Raw genomic sequence first — 20,047 nt, 5'->3', positions numbered from 1 at the left:
GCGACTAGAGGCTGTTATCTTTGCAAAAGGAGGATGTACTAAATATTAATGTCACTTTTCTGTTGAGGTGCCCATATTTTTGCACCGGTCAAATTTTGGTTTAATGCATATTGCGCATTTTCTGTTAGTACAATAAACCTCATTTCAATCCTGAAATATTACTGTGTCCATCAGTTATTAGATATATCAAACTGAAATGGCTGTTGCAAACACCAAAATATTTAGAACTAAAAATGATTAAGATTAATAGGGGTGCCCAAACTTTTTCATAGGACTGTATATATATATATATATTTTAATATACTTCATTAACAATTTTTAGATCACTTCTTTATTCTTTCCCTTGCTTCTTCATTGAGAGCTGTTTCTGCCTCTCACTGAATGTAACTGTTTAGAGAAAATAAGGGTAGGGAAGGGTCACTTCATAACGTTATATTTCAAATATTATAAAACGTACTAATTTGTCTTTTGTGTCATATGAAAGAGGCCGACGAAAACCCAAACCCTAGTATCAGCTGTTCTGGCAGTCTCCAGGTACCAGAAGGGAACACCTCTCTTATTCAAGTACTAAGAGCAGCTTTAATAGGAGCGATGCTGCCCTTATGTCCTGTCCACCAGCAGGTTCCAGCAAAGAGAGGCTGCCTGAGTCAGACTACAAAAGCACACATACTGATGACCTATCTGGTGGTTAGGTCTCAGTATGAAAAATCTATTTGAGGCCAGACAACCCCTTTAAGTGTAAGAAAGAGAGATGTGTCTCAATGAGCTTTCATACCTGTGCTATGTCTTTTATTCTCACTACGACGAAGTTGCTTCCCTTGACTTTTTTTCTTTTTCTTATCTTCATCAAGACTCAGAGCTTTCTCAGGAACTTGTTGTAGGATGACCTTCAAACTACCATCTTTGCTAGGTGGAGGGTCAGCATGCGAATTACTAGATGCAAGGTCTTGATTTTGTTTTGTGGATTTTCGCTTTTTCAACCTAAACAAGATCAAAGAAAAAGTACATTGTTACTAACATAAAAATGCACTATACAGTACAACCATTGTAGATAGCAAGAAATATACTCTGCTATAGTCGGCCTTATCACTGATGGCGACGATAGGGAATACAGAGACTTAAACCGGGATTTTGTTGAATGGTGCCAGCAGAACCAGCTCAGGATTAATGCTGGGAAGACCAAGGAGATGGTGGTGGACTTTAGTAAACGGAGAGGTGCTCCGACCCCGGTGGAGATCCAAGGAACATGTATTGAGATAGTCAGGACCTATAAGTACCTGGGCGTGCTCCTCAATAATAAACTAGACTGGGCTGATCACCTGGAGGCGCTGCACAGAAAGGGCCACAGCAGACTCTACCTGCTCAGGAGGCTGAGGGCCTTCGGAGTCCGGGGGACACTTCTTAGGGCCTTCTTCAACTCTGTGGTTGCCTCAGCCATCTTTTTCGGTGTGGCCTGCTGGGGAAGCAGTATATCAACCAGGGACAGAAATAGACTTGACAGGCTGATCAGGAGGGCCAGCTCTGTCCTGGGGAGCCCCTTGGACCCAGTACAGGTGGTGGGTGACAGAAGGATACTGTCTGTGGTGACCTCCATGCGGGAGAACAAATCCCACCCCATGTATGGGACCCTGATGGGACTTGGCAGCACTTTAAGCGACCGTCTGCTTCACCCCAAGTGTGAGAAGGAGCGCTATCGCAGGTCCTTCCTTCCAACCGCGACCAGGCTGTATAATCTACATCAGACCAAACGAAGATCACTCCGCACAGAGAACTAATGATTATGAGGATGACCATGAAGTCTTCCTCTTTCTCTTCTGTTTTTCCTTAGCTGCCATGGACTCCTAGTATATCTTCTCTTCTCAGCTTATCTGTGTCTACGTCTGTAATATATTACTCTGTATTATCCTGTATCTATATTACAATGCTGCTGTAACACGCTGAAATTTCCCCAATGTGGGACTATTAAAGGATTATCTTATCTTATCTTATCTTACTTGGACATCATCAATAGCAGTATTCTACTAGCCAAAAATATTGAAACTCTGATATCATTTGTCAATGGGTTCTGTCAGTGTCCATTTGGATCTGTAGGACAACTGACCAAATCCAGCATCATGGCTTCCATTATAAATAGACGCATTAGGAGGGTAGAATAAACAGAGCCATAGAAAAACATTCATTACCCTCCTCTATTAGCCAGGGTGGGGATGGGCTACAAGGAGCTTTTGTTTAATTAGCAAATGTCTGCAAGGACTCTCACTGAAAAAAAGAAGGAAGTCTACCATCTTCTCAAGCATATTCAACTGCCTCCACTGTGTTACCGTGATAAAGAACATACACACATACATACATATATATACAGTCCTATGAAAAAGTTTGGGCCGACAGTCACGGCTTCCCGCTCCAGAGTAGGCCCAAATGAATGGGCCTAGTCCGGAGAGTGCTGTCGCAAGGCGGACGCCGGGGCTGACTCAGCCGTGGAATCCGCCTGAAGAAAGGGCAGCTCTCTTCTTTTTACCGTGAGCCAGAACATACTGCTCACGGTAAATAGGAAGCTAGCGGTCTACATAGAGCTCTATACTGAGGGGGCAGATTCTGAGGTGGATTCAGCTCAGAATCCGCCCCCTCTTGCCCCGTGTGAACGAGCCTAAAGGGTGGGTTTTCAGCTCACTGGTTTAATGCTATTACTCCTCAGACCCCAATCATCTCCTGTCTGTGCCACCATGTGCAGTGAGAGTTGATCCACCCACTGCTATAACATCACCCACCCTACTTGAGTGACAAGATCAGTCCTCCCTGGGATGAAGGTCCACCCCCAGTGCACCAACTGCCTCATTTGCATGAACCTTCAAAATTGTTATTCTTCAAATCCACAAAAGTGCCATAAAAATCAGAGATATGGTGTTTATCACTGCAGCGTTCTCTGTTGTAACATGGTTTTGGCAGTTGAATATGCTTGGGGGAAGTCGTATACTCTCTTTAAGAAATGTAATATACAGAAGAAATATATGCCTAATAAAGATTACTGGCAAGCTTCGTTATGCATGGGGAGTTTATACTGAACTGTATTCTGAAATGTGTCATAAATGTCATGTAAATTCAGCCATGTGTGGTCCATGGGGACTACATGACTCAGACAGTTTTGATTTTAACTTGACAAACTTCTAGGTGTCGGGCAGAGCCGACTGCGCATGCCCACAGGCCACAAGAAAATGGCCGCTTATTTACTGTGTAAGCGGCCATTTTTCTTGTGGCCTGTGGGCATGCCCAGTCGGCTCTGCCTGAGGCCTAGAGGTTTGAACCCAGCTCCGGAAGAAGACACACAGAGAGGCCGTTCCTGAAGAAGATGGAGGCGGCCCTGGAGATTTTTCTCGCAGCATTGGGGACGCCCCCAGTGCTGTTTGAGCGCTGGGGCCTGCCTCAAGTGTTGCGAGAGAACTCATTGGCATACAGACGAAAACTGGGATTTCTACCAAATGGTGGCCCGGAGAAAACATCTACAGGTAGGAGAACAATAGCCTTTCTTCAGGCTATTCCTACGTGTGATCAACAAAAAATGTGATTTTAATGATAGAATCCCTTTAACTACAGCAGCAGGCACAGCCTTTATACAACGGACAGTGTAGTGTCTGATATTCAATGAAAAGGTCATAACATATGTCTTAATACAGCTAATTATAGGGGGTTAGGTGTTATATATACTGATACATTATAGGATAGATTAGGGATACTCAACTAATGGAACACAGCCCGAACCCAGACTATGGCCCACAGCTGTCTGGACCTGAAACCTTCATCTCCTGCTGCTGTTCCCAATCCTGGATCCTTTGTGCTAGCGGCAGCAGGGATTGGTAATCATTCCTGCTGCCCTCACACGTTGCGCAGGCAGCATAGACTCCTTGTCACTGCTTAGTGTAAGGGATCAGGGCTTGGGGAAATCAGGCGGGAGATGAATGTTTCTGCTAGCCACTATTAATGCTAATTACCTGTGGAGCACTAATAGTCAATTATACTATGGGGGGTACAAAGGAGCATATTGTGAGGAGGCACAATAATGGGGTATTAGGCCCCTGACAATATAAGGCTCCTTAGTGCCCCCTCCCACCGTATAATGCTCCTTAGTATGACACCAAGCACAATATAAAGCTCCTCAGTGCCCCCAAGTACAGTATAATTCTCCTTAGTGCTGCCACCCACAGTATAATGCTGCTTAGTGCCCCCATTCACTGTATAAAGCTCCTTAGTGCCCCTACCCACAGTATAATGCTACTTACGGTAGTACCCCAGCAATAGTATAATGCTACATTAAAAAATATTTTTCCTAATTTTTCTTGTGCGTTTTATTGTTAGACGTGTCTTTCTGTCCAAAAAATACTGTAAATATTGGACGTGTTCAGCTGCTGTTCAATTTGGATCATTGCTTGATGGTGGACTCCAGTCAATGGGCGTTTATTAAAAGTAGTTGAGTACTCTTGGGATAGGTCACCAATATCACCATCCTGAAAACCCCTTTGACCGCACTTTATCTCTTTGCATCCACATATAAAACATGGATGACCCATTGTACAAGCACTTTTGCCTCTTATGTTACCCCTAACTCCTCAAAGATTGTAAGCTCTTGCTAACAGGACCCTCACTCTTCAATTGTTTAAATTACTTCTCTGTAATATTTCATTTCTTTTATGAATGCACCTTTATGAATTGTAAAGTGCTTTTTATAAAAATGAAGATTAGTGGTAGATGTATGAATAAAACAGGAATTGGGCATAACATGATCACTGTATGTAAGTATGAGAGCGTTCCATTACCGCTTCCAAGCTCAAACACTGAGTGCGCTGATACTTGACTTCTGAAGCCATACAATACACGCCTGTCACCAAGTGCCTGCAGCCATGAGCAGTTTTAACTAAATTAGTTCTGCTATTATGAAGCTATTCTGAATTACCTCTTTTGTCTAAATAGCAGGCCTTTATGGAAAAGGTTGTATGTTCCTTCTACATTTTTCCAATCTGGAGACACACTAGTTCGGCTCTATTTAAATGAACGATGTTAATAACCGTTATATAGCTGTACGGTTCAACAATAAAACGTCATTTTTTTCTTTTTTGCAATCTACTTTTTTTTTTTAGAATTTTCAGTTAACAATACCTACATAGGGCATTCAACACTACAGAAGGATAATTAAAAAAAAAAAAAAACGGAGCCACACTGCCCCCTAGCTATGCAACCTGTAACTGTGGGTTTTGGTACTGCTGCACTGTCCCATTGAAGTCTATGCTGGTATACTTTGCTGGTATTGTAAAACATAGCGGTATTTCCTGCGGTGTCCACAGCTACCATAAAGACTGCGTTTCTGCAATGTGGGGCCTTAGCCTTATAAACATTGAATATATATGGGATAGTGACTGTCAATGTCTGTAAAACACTGCGGAATATGATGGAGCTATACAAGTAAGCATAATAAATAAATATGTAAAAGAAAGAAAAGTAGACATGCTATTATAATAGAAGCCAAAACATGATATCAGAAAGGTCACATGAATGATACCACTGGCATGCAATGACTTAGAGGGTGTTCACACTACCGCTGCTGTCCACCCCAGGGTTTCCCTCCTAAACCACGGGAAAACTGGACAGGGGATGGCTTTGACATTCTTTTACCTTGGGGGCGGGGAGAGGAGGAAGGGGAATTGACTTTGTGTCTCCACTGTATAATACAGTGAAGACCTGGTAGCTATGGCGGGGCCACTCTGCAGCTGAGCAGCCTCCATGTTTAAAGACCTGACATACGTTGTAACCCCCCCCCCCAAAAAAAAAAAAACAATAACACTTAAAACATACCTCCAATTATAAACAACTTTGCATAAATGAATAGTACAGGTAAATATAAGAACCTCTGTAATATATCTTATTAAAGACATATGTTTCCTTCTCCCCTTATCGGCAATGAGACTGTTTAGTTACATAAAGATAAGTTTCCGTATCCAGCTCTCACACACACACACACACACACACACAAATTCTATGGAGAGGGAAGGGGAACTCTGTAATTTGATTTAAATCCTCATTCTGTGAAATTATAAGGTAATTTCTGGAAGACAATATCAAAAGAGCTCTCTCTCGCTGACAGAGTAGCAGAGTATAGCAGCAGCAATTATTTGTGTGTCTTTTCCAGCAGTCTCCTCCTCCCCCTCCCCTCTTCAAAAACTTGCATGTAAAAAGTAATAAAGGTTATTGCAAAGTTACTATTTATTTATGCAAAACTGTTTATAACTGGAGGCATGTTTTAAGTAACAGATAAAAATAACTGGTGAAAATGGGCAGAAAGATGGAATATAACTGAAAAAATTGGACACAGTAAATAAAAGCAGTGGAATGGTTTTTCTGTAAAGACAACCACACATATCGCTGTGTCCCCTTTCATTGTATATCCTGTGGGCTAAGTAGTGAACACAATGGCAGAGAAATCTGATAATGCTTATTATGCCTGAATACTAAACAAAAGCAATTACAAAGCCTTTTGTATCCTATAATAAATTATTAATACTACTATGCTTCTTTTATCATCCTGAGAATATTGTATGCTCTTCTGTATTTATATTCCACATATGCAGATGAATATATAAACAGCTCTCTTCTGGCTTCCAATCTAGTAGTGCTGGACTCATCTTGTGTTGGACTTGCACTTTTATAGTTTTTTTTTTTATGTAGATTGTGAGCCCCATGTAGGGATCACAATGTACATTTCTTCCTGCAGACCTTTCACAGAAAGTCTGCAGAGGTTTTATCTGAGGACTTTCAGTGTTTTCATAGTTACGAGTTTCCATTATAGTTTTGGAAATCGCAGCATTTCCTCTGTGCATATTTTTCTGCAATGTGTGGATGACATTGGCTAGAATCTCATTCACCAGGTACTGTAATATGCGTGTATATGTTAAATGGATGTCTATCACCTATTTTTAAAAATAGCTTTAGGTCAGGGCCCCATGTTGCAAGTATACATATTACACTATCTGCCAAGTGGATGGGATTCTGGCTATTCCCATCCACACAATGAAGAAAAAAATCTGTATGTCATATATGTCAGTGCCTCTAAGGCTAAGTTCACACAAAGTTTTTTGATCAGGGTTTTGGCAGAAATCCGCCTCCAAACCCTGAACCAAAAAACGCCTCACGATTCAAAGTATACAAAATGCTTCTGAGTCTTTTCTGCTAGCGGTTTTTTCTACTAGCGCCAAAAAAGAAGCGAGATGTCCATTCTTTTTGAAGCCGTGAGCGTTTTCCGGCTCATGGCTTCAATGCAAGTCAATGTGAGCTGATTTTTCCTGATCGCGGTTTTTTGGTCAAAAACCTGAAGCGGAACCTGAAGCATTTTTGGTAAAAACCTTAACAGGAAACACCATTTTTTTAAAAAAATATAATTCATGACCACATCCCAAGAGGAAACGGATCAGGAAACTCCTCGAAAAACGCCTCAAAAAACGCTTCATGAAACGCTTCAAATGGCAAAAAACACCTCAGAAAACGTCTCACACGTTTTCCGGTCCCGTTTTGATAATGCCAAAACCCTGACCAAAAAACTCTGTGTGAACTTACCCTAACAGCTTGTCTTTTTTTCCCAAAATGCATCCAGGTGTGACACACAGCCATCTGTATAATGCTTAAAAAAATGTGATTCCTCAGATCAAGCCACTTTTTTCCATTCCTTCAATGGCTCAGTTCTGATGTTCATGTTCGTAATGTAGGAATTTTTGATGTGGGACAGGGGGTAATATGACTATTCGGTCCAATCTGTGGCTATTCAGCCTGTTATGCACTGAATGTTCTGACATCTTTCTGTCATAGGCATCATTAACTTTTCTAGCAGTACAGTATCTCTTCTATGGTATAAGACCAGACGGGCTAGCCTCGCTTATCAATGAGCTCATCAATAAGTCTTGAGTGTTATTTGTTCACCAGCTGTCCTTTATCAGACTACATTTGGTTGCTGCAAACTGGCAGCAGCCCACAAATAGTGGTTGCAACCCAGTCGTGTAGCCAAGAGTTTGGCCCAGGTGCACTCAAATCCTCATGCCTACCCATTTTCCTGTTTTCATTACATCAACTTCAGGAACTGAAATTAACACATTAAAATACCATTATATTCATTAACAGGATCAGAAAGAGCCTGATTTATCAACCAATCTAAATTGTTGCGGAATAATTCCCAAATAAAAATGTATCAAACTAATCTACTAATACTAAGCAAATCTGTTTCCAGTTGCCTCTCTTTAGCCCTGCCTACCAGATCATGTAAAATGCAATATTATACTGCAATTATATACTGAATTTTCAAAGCTTCAGAATTATTACATGCCAATGCAATATTAAAGGGGTTGGTTCATCTCAAGGATCCTATCTATACTGGTAGCTTATGTAAATTGAAGCCTCTTTCTAAATATATTGCTTTCTAGTTACAACGTTTGACACTAGTGCTTGGAGGGAACTTACCCCCTAAAACTGCTACAGAGGACTGATCCTTATAGTACCAGCCTTGAAAATCCTAAAACCTACTGTAATTTATTGTAGAGTGCAACTGCAAATGCAAAACCCCCTAGTCTAAGGTTGCAGAACAGATCACAGTATACTGGTATTATTCTCATTCACTGTTCAAGAACAAGCGAGCTGCACCCCACATAAGCATACCAAGTCAGGCCACAAACAGTATACTGGTAGTGTAGTTTTTCATGTAGATGAAAAGAAAGCTGGTTAAACTGTAACTATAGTATAAACATGTGAAATGTTGACCAGAGGAAAATTTAATAAAATAGAATTGCATATTCAACACTATAAAATACAGTCCTCAAATTAAATTTTATTGAATAGACAATAAAAATACCTGATTATTGTCATTGGCAACACTGTGCTGATGCTTGAGTCTGTAGAAAGCAATGATTATTAGGTGTAAAGGTACAAAGGACATAACTTGCAGCTCACACTATCAGCACTGAATGGGGATTTGCTTTACACCACGTGTCAAACAAAAGGCCTTGTATTTTGTGCAGTGTGGCCCAGGGCTTCATCTGCAACAAAGCGACCTGAGATGATAGCAGCACCTCATTACATAAATTGGGGGCAGTATTCATTTTTTAATTGGCCACTACTTATTATTGCAATAGATAGTGGCTGATAATTTACTCACCAATCCATGCTACTGTTCAGGCCGGCCTCTGCTGCCACCTCTAGGCATGCTGCAAGTTGTGCACAATGCTGAGGAATGACAGGACGAGCATCTGATACAGCACACCCTGGTGGTAGTGTCCTCAGCATGCTTACTCAGCTTCTTCCTGGCTCCTAGCATGGTTCCTCTCGCATTCCTAGATCCCCGACATACTGTAATTCCCCTTTCCATTTTTTCCCTAAGTCTTTTCAAAGAAGTTATCATGGAAAAATGTGCTCAAAAGTGGTATTTAGTTGTATATGGGAGTGGTCCATTCCATTACAGAGTGGAAACTATCATAGGGAGAAGACCAGTCACTGAAAAAATCAGCCTTTGGAAGGGGGTCTTCTCAAAGGAGTAGTCTTCTGAAGAAGTTTCACTGTATTAGAGCACTAACGTTTTTAAGATCACTGAAATCACAAACTGTATTGTGCCAACCAGTTAATTCTGAATCTAGCTGCCCAGATGAATGCCAAAACAGGTAATAACTAATCTGGAAATAATTATGCCTTTTATCAACACAATACTATTCTACTAGAGGTTAGATCAAGAGCATAAAAACACAGGGAAACTAGAATCTTAGGACAGGCGTATTGTCTAATGAAAATGACCAGAATTCTGGCATAATTTGCACCAAAAAACTGACACTTTTTGTGCCTAATCTGTCCGGGGTCATGGTTAAATCTGAAAACGGCATAGCTTCGGATGGTATTGCGGTATTTTGAGCCAAAGTCAAGAGTGGTTACAAAAGTAATGGCAAATACAAAGGAAGCACTTATACGTCTTCCTCCTGCTAAACCCACTCCTGACTTTGTCTAAACAGACAAAAAAAAAAAAAAACACATTATCAAAATCTGCAACAAAAAAAAGCACATATTTTCCACATCATGTAGCTTCAGCCTAAGACCCATTTTTTGATGTAAACTCAGGAGTATAAATTAGTCTAAAGATGTGCCAGATTTATCATCCAGCCTGAACCACTGTGATTAATCTGGCATAGTTTTATACTGTCTAGTGCAGAGGTTTCCAAACTTTTTTTTCTCGTAGACCACTTTCAAAATTTTACTGGTTTTGGTGGACCCCCTGTTGCTACATTTCTACCATATTCCCAAAACTCGTCAAAAAATGTGAAGATTAGATCTAACAATGGTCCCGTCAAGTCTCCCATGGACCACTTTGGAAATCACTGGTCTAGTCTTATTAGATGGCGCAATAACCAGGACAATTTTCAAGCGTTCACAAGAATGCTCTTTCCTGATAAAAGCCCTATATAATCGCACAGCCGATCAGCCAACCAATAAGCAAACAATTGTTGATCACCAGTTCCTCCCCGCTCACTCAGTACAGCGCAATAGGCGCTGCTGTGGAGAAGGACGTTCCTGACAGAGTGTCAGGAACGCCCTTCTGACTGTAAAGCGCTACGGTACCGGGACCGATAGCGCTTTACCCAGGGCACAGATCGGGAAAGCTTTCCAGCAGTATATAGAACTGCCTGTGCCCAATCTGATGAAAGGTCCTCTTTAACTCTAGACGTGGTGTGACAGTGGGGTAGTGTGGATGGAGTTTAGGGAACAGCCAAAGCCCTTAATCTGCCACTGAAATATGGCATCCATAAGTTTATTATATCAATTAGGGCCCCTTCGCACGGCTGATACGCTGGCTGCTTTAGAATGTGTAAACGTTCCGTAGCAGCGGCGTCTAAAGCAGTTCCCATTGTTTTCTATGGGAAAAAGCAGCCCATTCATTTCTATGGCGAGCGCGCGTCTGCCGGCTCCCATAGAAAACAATGCGATCTGCTTTAGACGCCGCTGCTACGGAACGTTTACATGTTCTAAAGCAGCCAGCGTATCAGCCGTGTGAAGGGGCCCTTATAATGAAATGGAGTTATTATCCCCTAGAATTAATTGCGGGAAAAAATCATTCAAGTTTCTGATTTTGAGGAATTCAGTGTTCACTAGAAAAGATCGCCTTTTTCTATTCCCCTTTTGTTGAAAGAGTTGAACCAGACAAAAGGCAGTTTAATGAGGTCATATTTACTGCACACATCCAGTGTGTTGTCATAATACGCTACCTCTCCGTGGGACGGTAGCTGGTGCCAGGCGTTTTAAACACAATGGGTGTGTGGAAAAGCACTCTTACACTTTTAATGTTTTAATGTCTTGTGTTGTGTATCTGGGCATTACAAAAATAGGAATTGTAATATTTTACTGGCAGCTCATCGTATTTTCAGGTGTAAGCATAATAAGACAATGTGTTCCCAAAATAATGGAAATAATGAACACTCTGTACCTCGATAAGAACACGCCACATGGAAACAAGAAACAGGTTGATTATACACCTCAAGGAAGTTTACTTTATCCCACAGAAAATAAAAATGATATCCAGAAAATGGGTGGAAATATAAACATGACAAGTGTGGGTGATCTAGGCTTTACTTTACTAAGCTCACTAAGACAAGGTCAAGTCACGTGAATGAATAATATGTGAAATGTTTTAGTGGAGATTCACTATGGTTAACCAAGAGAATGCCTATATATATACTGATTGGCAAAATTGCTCCATTACAACTGGTAACAATGTAACACACTGCAGCCTGCATTCCACAGATAGAGGAGGCAAGAGCACAAATGTTAACTCATCCAACTTTCAGATCCCTTCACCTGATCAATGTTTACTTTTACTCGGCCAGGCGGTTCATTAGTATTTCCTGCACTTTGACTTCACCTCAGTGCAATGAATGTTAATGGCAAAGTTGCCTTATGATCCCTTATCTATTCAAAATTATTATTTGATTTAATTTTTCATTAGTCTGATTGGGGTTTTGAGCTCAAATGATTAGGTACAAAAGGCAGCCTCTCTGCTGACTCTTATATTCACAGTGGGAGATTTTTCGTTAACAAAACTTCATTGGTGTTTATCTTTCCATGCATAATATATTGGTATAGAGATCTATAATCCAGTACAGTACATTATTTGAAAAATATTTTTTAAAAATGCAATATACTGTATTGTACATCTATATCTCTATATATCAATACATTATGCAGGGAAAGAAAAAATACTATTTAAGTTTGGTAGGAGAAAAACCTCACTGTTAATGAGGATCAGTTGCAAAGTACAAAACACTAATTTGTTTGGTGCTGCGCTCCTGATCATTTTGGTGTTTTTATACTTAAAATCTATCCATTTTAAAAGATTTATAGGGGCCATATGTTTTGAACATGTGAATAGACTTTAAAAATAAGAAAAACAAACAAATTGATCAGGGGCACTGCGAGAGTCAAATGTTATATAGGTTCAAGACCTCAATCACACACCATAAGCAAATACAATAAAACTTAAAAAAAATATATACAAGAATTCATTTTTATAATATAAATAGATACTGTATATATATATACACACACACACACACACACACGGTTCAGTCACATTAATGTGACCACCTGTCAAAATCCAAAGCGCAGAGCGGACCGCAGCGAGACGTGCAGGGAGAGAGGGGATGTTGTGATGATGTTCACTGGGATGTTGAGCCATGCCAGCTCCAGTGCTGTGGCCAGCTGCGCTAGGTTACGCGGTTGAGCATCCATGGCGCAAACAACCCGATTGAGGTGGTCCCACAGATTCTCGATTGGGTTCAAGTCCGGGGAATTTGCTGGCCAAGGGAGTATGGTAAACTCATCCTGGTGCTCCTCGAACCATGCACGTACACTGCAAACTTTATGACATGTCTCCGAGTAGATAGAAGGATCCACAGCACTTGGATGTCTTTAAAATTTAGCCTTTAATCTATCAGTTTAAAAATAGCCACAGGATAATGACCTAAAACTTACAGCTAAAAACCCCCAAGAATGGCTAAGAGGAAAACATTGAACTATTCTGAAGTGGCCTTCTATGAGCCCTGACCTAAATCCTATTGAGCCCGGAAAAGGCCCCCTTCAAACCCGAGACAAGTGGAGCAGTTTGCTCATGAGGAGTGGGCCAAAATACCTGTTGAGAGATGCAGAAGTCTCATTGACAGTTACAAGAATCGTTTGATTGCAGCAATTGCCTCAAACGGTTGTGCAACCAAATATTGAGTTAAGGGAACCATCATTTCTGTCCAGGCTTGTTTCATCAGTTTTATTATTTAAAAAATTATTATTATTTGAAGCGAAAAGCAATGTCTGACTTTCATTTGTTCATTTTCATAGAATTTGTATTTATTACTTTTGTCAGATTCAAGTTATTTCTGTGACCATTGTGGGTTTTTCTTTCATTAAACGAGGGGTAACAACAATTTTGTCCATGTGTGTATATAATATTTATGTGTGTGTGTGTATATATATATATATATATATATATATATATATATATACTGTATGTGTGTGTGTGTGTGTGTGTGTGTGTGTGTGTGTGTGTGTGTGTGTGTGTGTGTGTGTGTGTGATCACACGCAGGGGCAGGCAAGGGGTGTGATTGTGAGTTCTGACACTGTCATATCAGAGACAACCAGTGTCAGCTCTGAATCACACACCCTTGTCTACTTCTTACATCAAACACTTGGCAGAAGAGAGTCTAATTAGCATATCAGGAACCAAAATTAACTGCACTAATTGCTTGGAAATTATGGGAATCAGAGAAAAAATCCATCTGTGCTGGAAACAGTGGTGCAGCATCTATTAAATGCTGTAACACATATGGTTTTGAGAAGGTAGTGAAAAATCCTGTGCAAGGTAACTATCCATAGACTAAAACCTATCAATCACATCTCGTAGCTGGTGTTGATTTCAGTTACCAGCTATATCAAAAAGCTAGCATGAACAATGATAAATTTGATAATCTCACCTTTATGGAAAGTGCCAGGAGCAGTTTAACAATACCACTCGTGGTAAATATCAGCTAAATATCAGCGCAAATAGCGTTTAATCACTTCATGTAATATCGCCCTCTAATAGTATCGCCGATGTCAGGCTGATCAGGAGCAACATGCTTAAAGGCCCCTGGAGCCTCGGTAAAAGCTGACCAAGGTGCCATTTTCCGATGGTGCATGGGCGCTGCAATTTTGGGGAGGTTCAATGACCCTGGGAATAAAAGTCAGGAGTCTATTGAAGGATTCCAGGCTTGTCTGGTATTCATTTGTAGTAAAGGCTGCTCTATTAGCATTGTAATGTATTGCATTAGTGATCAAGACCCCCTAGGCAGTCGAATAATTACAGTAAAAAAGAATAAATAAATAAATAAAAATTTCAAATCATCCTGCCACCCCCTCCCTAGAACACACATAAAAATAAAAATAAATGCATACAACACATTAGGAATGTGTGAAACACATACACTTTAGGTATCACTGTGTCCAAAAATGCCCAGTCTTCAAACTTATAAAAATATTATTCCCATATGGTGAACACAATAGTGGGAAAAAAAATTAAAAGAGCAGTTTATTCATTGTTTCAGCTCATAAACATTTGGATAAAAACCAATAGACATTCCCCATATTGTAAAAAGTACATCCAACCCTGCAAAAAATTATGCTTTGTGCATCACCATAAATGGAAATGTAAAAGGTTACAGATGTCAAAATATGGTGACTCCAAGAAATTTGGTATCCCTGGAATCATACTGAGGCATAGAATACAGATATATCATTTTGGCTGCACAATGTACGCTGTAAAAACAAAGCCCCTAAAAAAAGTTGCACAAAAGCAGTTTTTCTCCAATTCCACCCCATTTAGATTTTTTTTCCCAGATTTCCAGTACATCATACAGAATTTTAAATGGGACCTTATGAAGCAGGATTTGTCCCACAAACATTAAACCCTCATATGGCTCTGTGAACATAAAAATAAAAATGTTATGGGGTTCGAAGGCGGGGAGTCAAAAATGAAAAATGCTTGCGGCGGGACGAGGTTCAATAGTCACAAACCTCTGGCTTATAACTGCTTGAAGCCATAAATGGTATAGGGTAATAATCTCATAATTACTATTATGGCTATAATGGTTTTTATCTGTTTTTTTGGGGCCCATAATTATATAAACCATGAAAAAGTGCAGCATGCCACTCAAGAAGGGACTTCCAACATTCCCAACCAGAAGATAATAATAATAATAATAATAATACATTTTATTTATATAACGCCAACATATTCCGCAGCGCTGTACAATTTATAGGGTTCAGATACAGACATACATAACAAAGAACGTCATTTCACACAATGGGACTGAGGGCCCTGCTCAAAAGAGCTTACAATCTATGAGGTAGAGAGGGTGACACAAGAGGTAGCAGGGGCGGCATTGCTTATACAGTGTTCAGACAATTTTGTGCATTAGGAATTGTGATAGGCTTGTCTGAAAAGATGCGTCTTTAGTTTGCGTTTGAAACTGTAGAAGTTGGGAGTTAATCTGATTGTCCGGGGTAGAGCATTCCAGAGAAGTGGTGCAGCTCGGGAGAAGTCTTGTATACGAGCATGGGAGGTTCTGATAATAGAGGATGTAAGTGTTAGGTCATTGAATGAGCGGAGAGCACGGGTTGGGCGGTAGACAGAGATGAGGGAAGAAATGTAGGGAGGTGCGGCATTATGGAGAGCCTTGTGGATGAGAGTAATAACTTTATATTTTATTCTATAATGAATAGGCAGCCAATGTAGCGACTGGCACAGACCGGAGGCATCGCTGTAGCGTCTAGCCTGATAGATGAGCCTGGCCGCTGCATTCAGAATAGATTGTAGAGGAGAGAGTTTAGTGAGGGGAAGACCGATTAGTAAGGGTTTACAGTAGTCAAGGCGAGAATGAATCAGAGAGACAATAAGTGTCTTTAGTGTATCTCTGGTAAGGAAAGGGCGTATTCTGGAGATGTTTTTGAGGTGGAGGTGACATGAACGTGCGAGTGATTCAATATGAGGGGTGAAGGAAAGGTCTGCGTCAAATATGACCCCAAGGCAGCGGGCATGCTGCCTAGGAGTTATAGTAAGGCCTGAGACTGCAATGGATATATCAGGGACAGATCTGTTAGATGGTGGAAACAGTAGTAGTTCAGTCTTAGAGAGATTTAGTTTCAGATAGAGCGAGGACATGATATTAGAGACAGCAGAGAGACAGTCACTGGTGTTCTGAATGAGTGCAGGGGTGATGTCACGGGAAGATGTGTATAATTGGGTGTCATCAGCATAAAGATGGTACCTGAAGCCAAATCTGGCGATGGTTTGTCCAATGGGGGCTGTGTAGAGAGAAAAGAGCAGGGGGCCGAGGACCGAGCCCTGAGGAACCCCAACAGCAAGGGAAAGAGGAGAGGAAACAGAGCCCGCAAATGATACACTGAAAGTGCGGCCTGAGAGATAAGAGGAGAACCAGGAGAGCGCAGTGTCATTGAGGCCAACTGAGCGGAGCATAGTGAGGAGAAGTTGATGGTCAACAGTGTCAAAAGCTGCAGAGAGGTCCAGAAGAATAAGAAGAGAGAAGTCACCATTGGATTTAGCCTTTAGTAGATCATTAGAGACTTTTGTGAGAGCTGTTTCAGTAGAGTGCAGAGCGCGGAAACCAGATTGTAAGGGGTCAAGCAGAGAGTTAGCAGAGAGATAACGGATTAACCGAGAATAAACCAGGCGTTCCAAAAGTTTAGAGATGAAGGGGAGGTTAGAGACGGGTCGATAGCAGCACAGGATGGGTCCAGGGAGGGTTTTTTCAGTAGCGGGATTATAACAGCATGCTTGAAGGAGGATGGGAAGATTCCAGAAGAGAGAGAGAGGTTAAATATTTTAGTAAGGTAAGTAGTGACAGCAGGGGACAGAGATTGGAGAAGGTGTGAGGGGAAGGGGTCACTACTGCAGGTTGTGGGGCGAGATGAAGAAAGTAGCTGGGAAACTTCCTCTTCTGTGACAGGTTCAAAAGATGAGAATGGACAGTCTAAAGTGCGGCTGGTGAGGGGATCAGTACTATCGTAGGTGTGGGAGTCAATGCCACCTGGGGCTTGGGCAGTAATTTCCTGACGGATCTTATCAATTTTATCATGGAAATACATGGCCAGGTCATCAGCACTAAGGTCTGTGAATGGCGTCTGCACCTTGGGTGTGAGTAAGGAGTGAAAGGTTTCAAAAAGCCTTTTAGGGTTGCTGGAGAGAGAAGAGATGAGGGCGGTGAAATAGTCTTGTTTGGCAAGGTAAAGGGCAGAGCTATATGTTTTAAGCATAAACTTGAAGTGGAGGAAATCTGCAGGTGAGCGTGATTTTCTCCATAGACGTTCGGCACACCTAGAGCAGCGCTGAAGAAATCGTGTCTGTGGCGTGTGCCAGGGATGATGCCTCCTATGTGGGACTTTACGAGTGGAGGGGGGAGCAACCTCATCCAATGCATTTTTGAGGGTATCATTATAGTGACTGGTGGCCAGATTGGGACAGGAGATTGAAGAGATGGGGGACAGGGAGGACTGTAGAGTATCTGAGAGGTGCTGGGTGTCAATAGCACGCAAGTTCCTATATGTGTGATGGGTAGGGGCGTCTTGTGAAGGGGAGAGAGCACTGATGGTGAGAGATAGAAGATTGTGGTCAGAAAGCGGCAGAGAAGAGTTAGAAAATTTAGAGACTGTGAGGAGTCGATGGAAGACTAGATCAATCGTGTTACCGTCTATATGTGTGGCGGAAGAAGAACATTGTGAGAGACCAAGAGAAGTGGTTAATGAGAGAAACTGTGAGGCAGCCGGGGAGTGAGGGGGGGCAATAGGGATGTTAAAGTCACCCATGATGAGGGTAGGAATGTCACTGGATAAAAAGTGGGGAAGATATCGATGGTCTCCCTTTATGGAAGATTAGGGAGAACGTCTTATGTTCTTGGCTTCCACCAGAGCTGCCACCACAGTGTCTACCGAGGCAGACTGATATATGGAGACTTTTTATAAGAAGGCAGAGGCTGAATAGGTGGCTGTAGCTCTGACATTATAGTCGTATATAAGTTGTGCTTGTTGAAAATCCCTTTCCACTCCAGTAATATATCTCAGGTTCTGACTGTTTTAGGACTTTTATCTAATGTAATTACAATGGCAGTTGCTTTTCCACTCATTTGTCAGCAAGTCCTTCACAAGGGCAATGATATTAATATGAATGCACGTGCAGCTGCTAATGCTAACCCAATGACAGCACAGTTGCCATAGATATTGACACTGCAAATTGAATACAAAGATAAGAACGTTTATAAGATTCTGTTTGGTGACAACAGCCACTAGTATTTTTATTATCCTATCTCTTATGTATTAGCAAATTTGAAATGCAAAACAAAGAGAGTAAAAAAAAAAAAAAAGCATTATAACCAGTGAATAGTCCAAGTCTAGATAATCATTGGGAATGGTATTGGTACATACAAATTCTGTTTCTAAAATGCCCTAATAGAAGTCAGCCACTGAGTATGTTTACACCTAAGGCCCCATGTAGTGTGTTGCTGCCAAAAAAACGCAGAGTTTTCCTCTGTTGGCACCTGATATGATATTTAGCTTCCGTGCTGTTAGGTGGGCAGGAGCAGGCATGGGGTTACGACCCAGAGCTCCAATCCATAGGCAGGCACTGTCAGACCTCAGAATCACAACCCTGCCTGCTTCTACCTGACACTACCCACCTGAAAGGGCAGAGCCTAAATAGCATATCAGGCATCAAAACTAACAACACCGATTGCCTTGGAACGGTTCTCTTTAAGGTTATAAAATGAAGTTGGCTTTAGAACTGACTGTATTTTGAGGGGACATAATAAACTCATCAAGCTTTGAGTACAAAAGGGGTATTTTTTTTGAAGGCCTGATGTTTTAGCTGAAATGGCTATAGGGCACCAGCCCGATTGATACTGTTATGGTTGAGGCCCCACGTTGCGGAAACAGCTTTTTTTGTGGCAGATTTTGCTGTGGTTTTTTTGAGCCAAAGCCAAGAATGGCTAAATAAGGATTCAGAAATATATAGGAAGTTCTTATATTTGTACCTTCTGCTTAAACCACTCCTGGCTTTGGCAAAAAAATAAATAAAAAAAAGCTTAGTTTCCACACTGTGGGTTCTCAGCCTAATAATAATTAGCTTTAACCCTACGCAAAGCTATATTATTATTCTTATTTATTTATATAGCACCATTAATTCCATGGTGGTATACATTATGCATTATACACATAGAGGTCTAATTGGTGAAGCAGATGCTATAACTAATTTTCGCTCTATGGGGACAAACCTGGTGCTTTGTTAAATAAGTGAGATGGAGAATATCATGTGACAATTGAAAGCATTTACTAGCTCAAAGGTGACACTCCAAGACATTTTGGTGACACTCATCGCCTGAACCAAGTGGCAGCTGCAGGGGCGCACACTCCATGATGGCGATGGCCTCAGGCGGTACCTCATGAAGTAAACTGGGGAAGGGAGGGGGGCATTTTTTTTAAATCGGCAGATACTTATTGTGTTATTGCAATAAGCAGCTGCCAATAATTTTCACTCACCTGTCCATGCTACTGTCTTGGTCAACCTTCATTTCTTCCTCTAGGCAGCACTACACTTATGTCACGATGCTGAAGAATGCTGGGATGCTACATACAGCTTCCTGGCGCTCTTCAGAGTTGCCTATAGTAGCCAGAACTGGTGCATAGGATCATATGTTGTGGGAGGGGGGAACAGATAACACACTGTTTGTGGGCCATAGAAAGGGATCAGATACTGTGTGGAACCATAAAAGCTTATAACGCAGCATGTGAGTTAAGCTAGATTTAAATTTTTACAAATTTGGCACTCTGAGCTCAAAAGGTTTGCCATCATTGGGTGGAGGGGAGATACCTGGAGTATCATTAAAAAATTCCTTCAGAAGTAATTTGTGGGCGGAATAATATTTATGGGAGTTTAGAATAAAAAGTTTAA

At 41.2% G+C, this 20,047-nt stretch overlaps 1 protein-coding gene across 3 annotated transcripts in view; it reads right to left on the bottom strand.

Annotated features, from left to right (window-relative positions):
- The window catches only part of NCOA7 (nuclear receptor coactivator 7), a 103,271-nt gene that overhangs the window by 58,313 nt on the left and 24,911 nt on the right, over positions 1–20,047 (bottom strand). For all 3 annotated transcript variants that reach the window (XM_075267974.1, XM_075267976.1, XM_075267975.1), the window contains exon 3: positions 776–981. In XM_075267974.1, coding sequence (XP_075124075.1) covers positions 776–981 — 206 coding nt within the window. The remainder of the gene's footprint in view (positions 1–775; positions 982–20,047) is intronic.

Source organism: Leptodactylus fuscus, chromosome 3, assembly GCF_031893055.1.
Source record: "Leptodactylus fuscus isolate aLepFus1 chromosome 3, aLepFus1.hap2, whole genome shotgun sequence".
In the NCBI taxonomy this organism is placed as follows: domain Eukaryota; kingdom Metazoa; phylum Chordata; class Amphibia; order Anura; family Leptodactylidae; genus Leptodactylus; species Leptodactylus fuscus.
The sequence above is the reverse complement of the archived record's forward strand: the minus strand, read 5'-3'. Positions and strand labels throughout refer to the sequence as shown.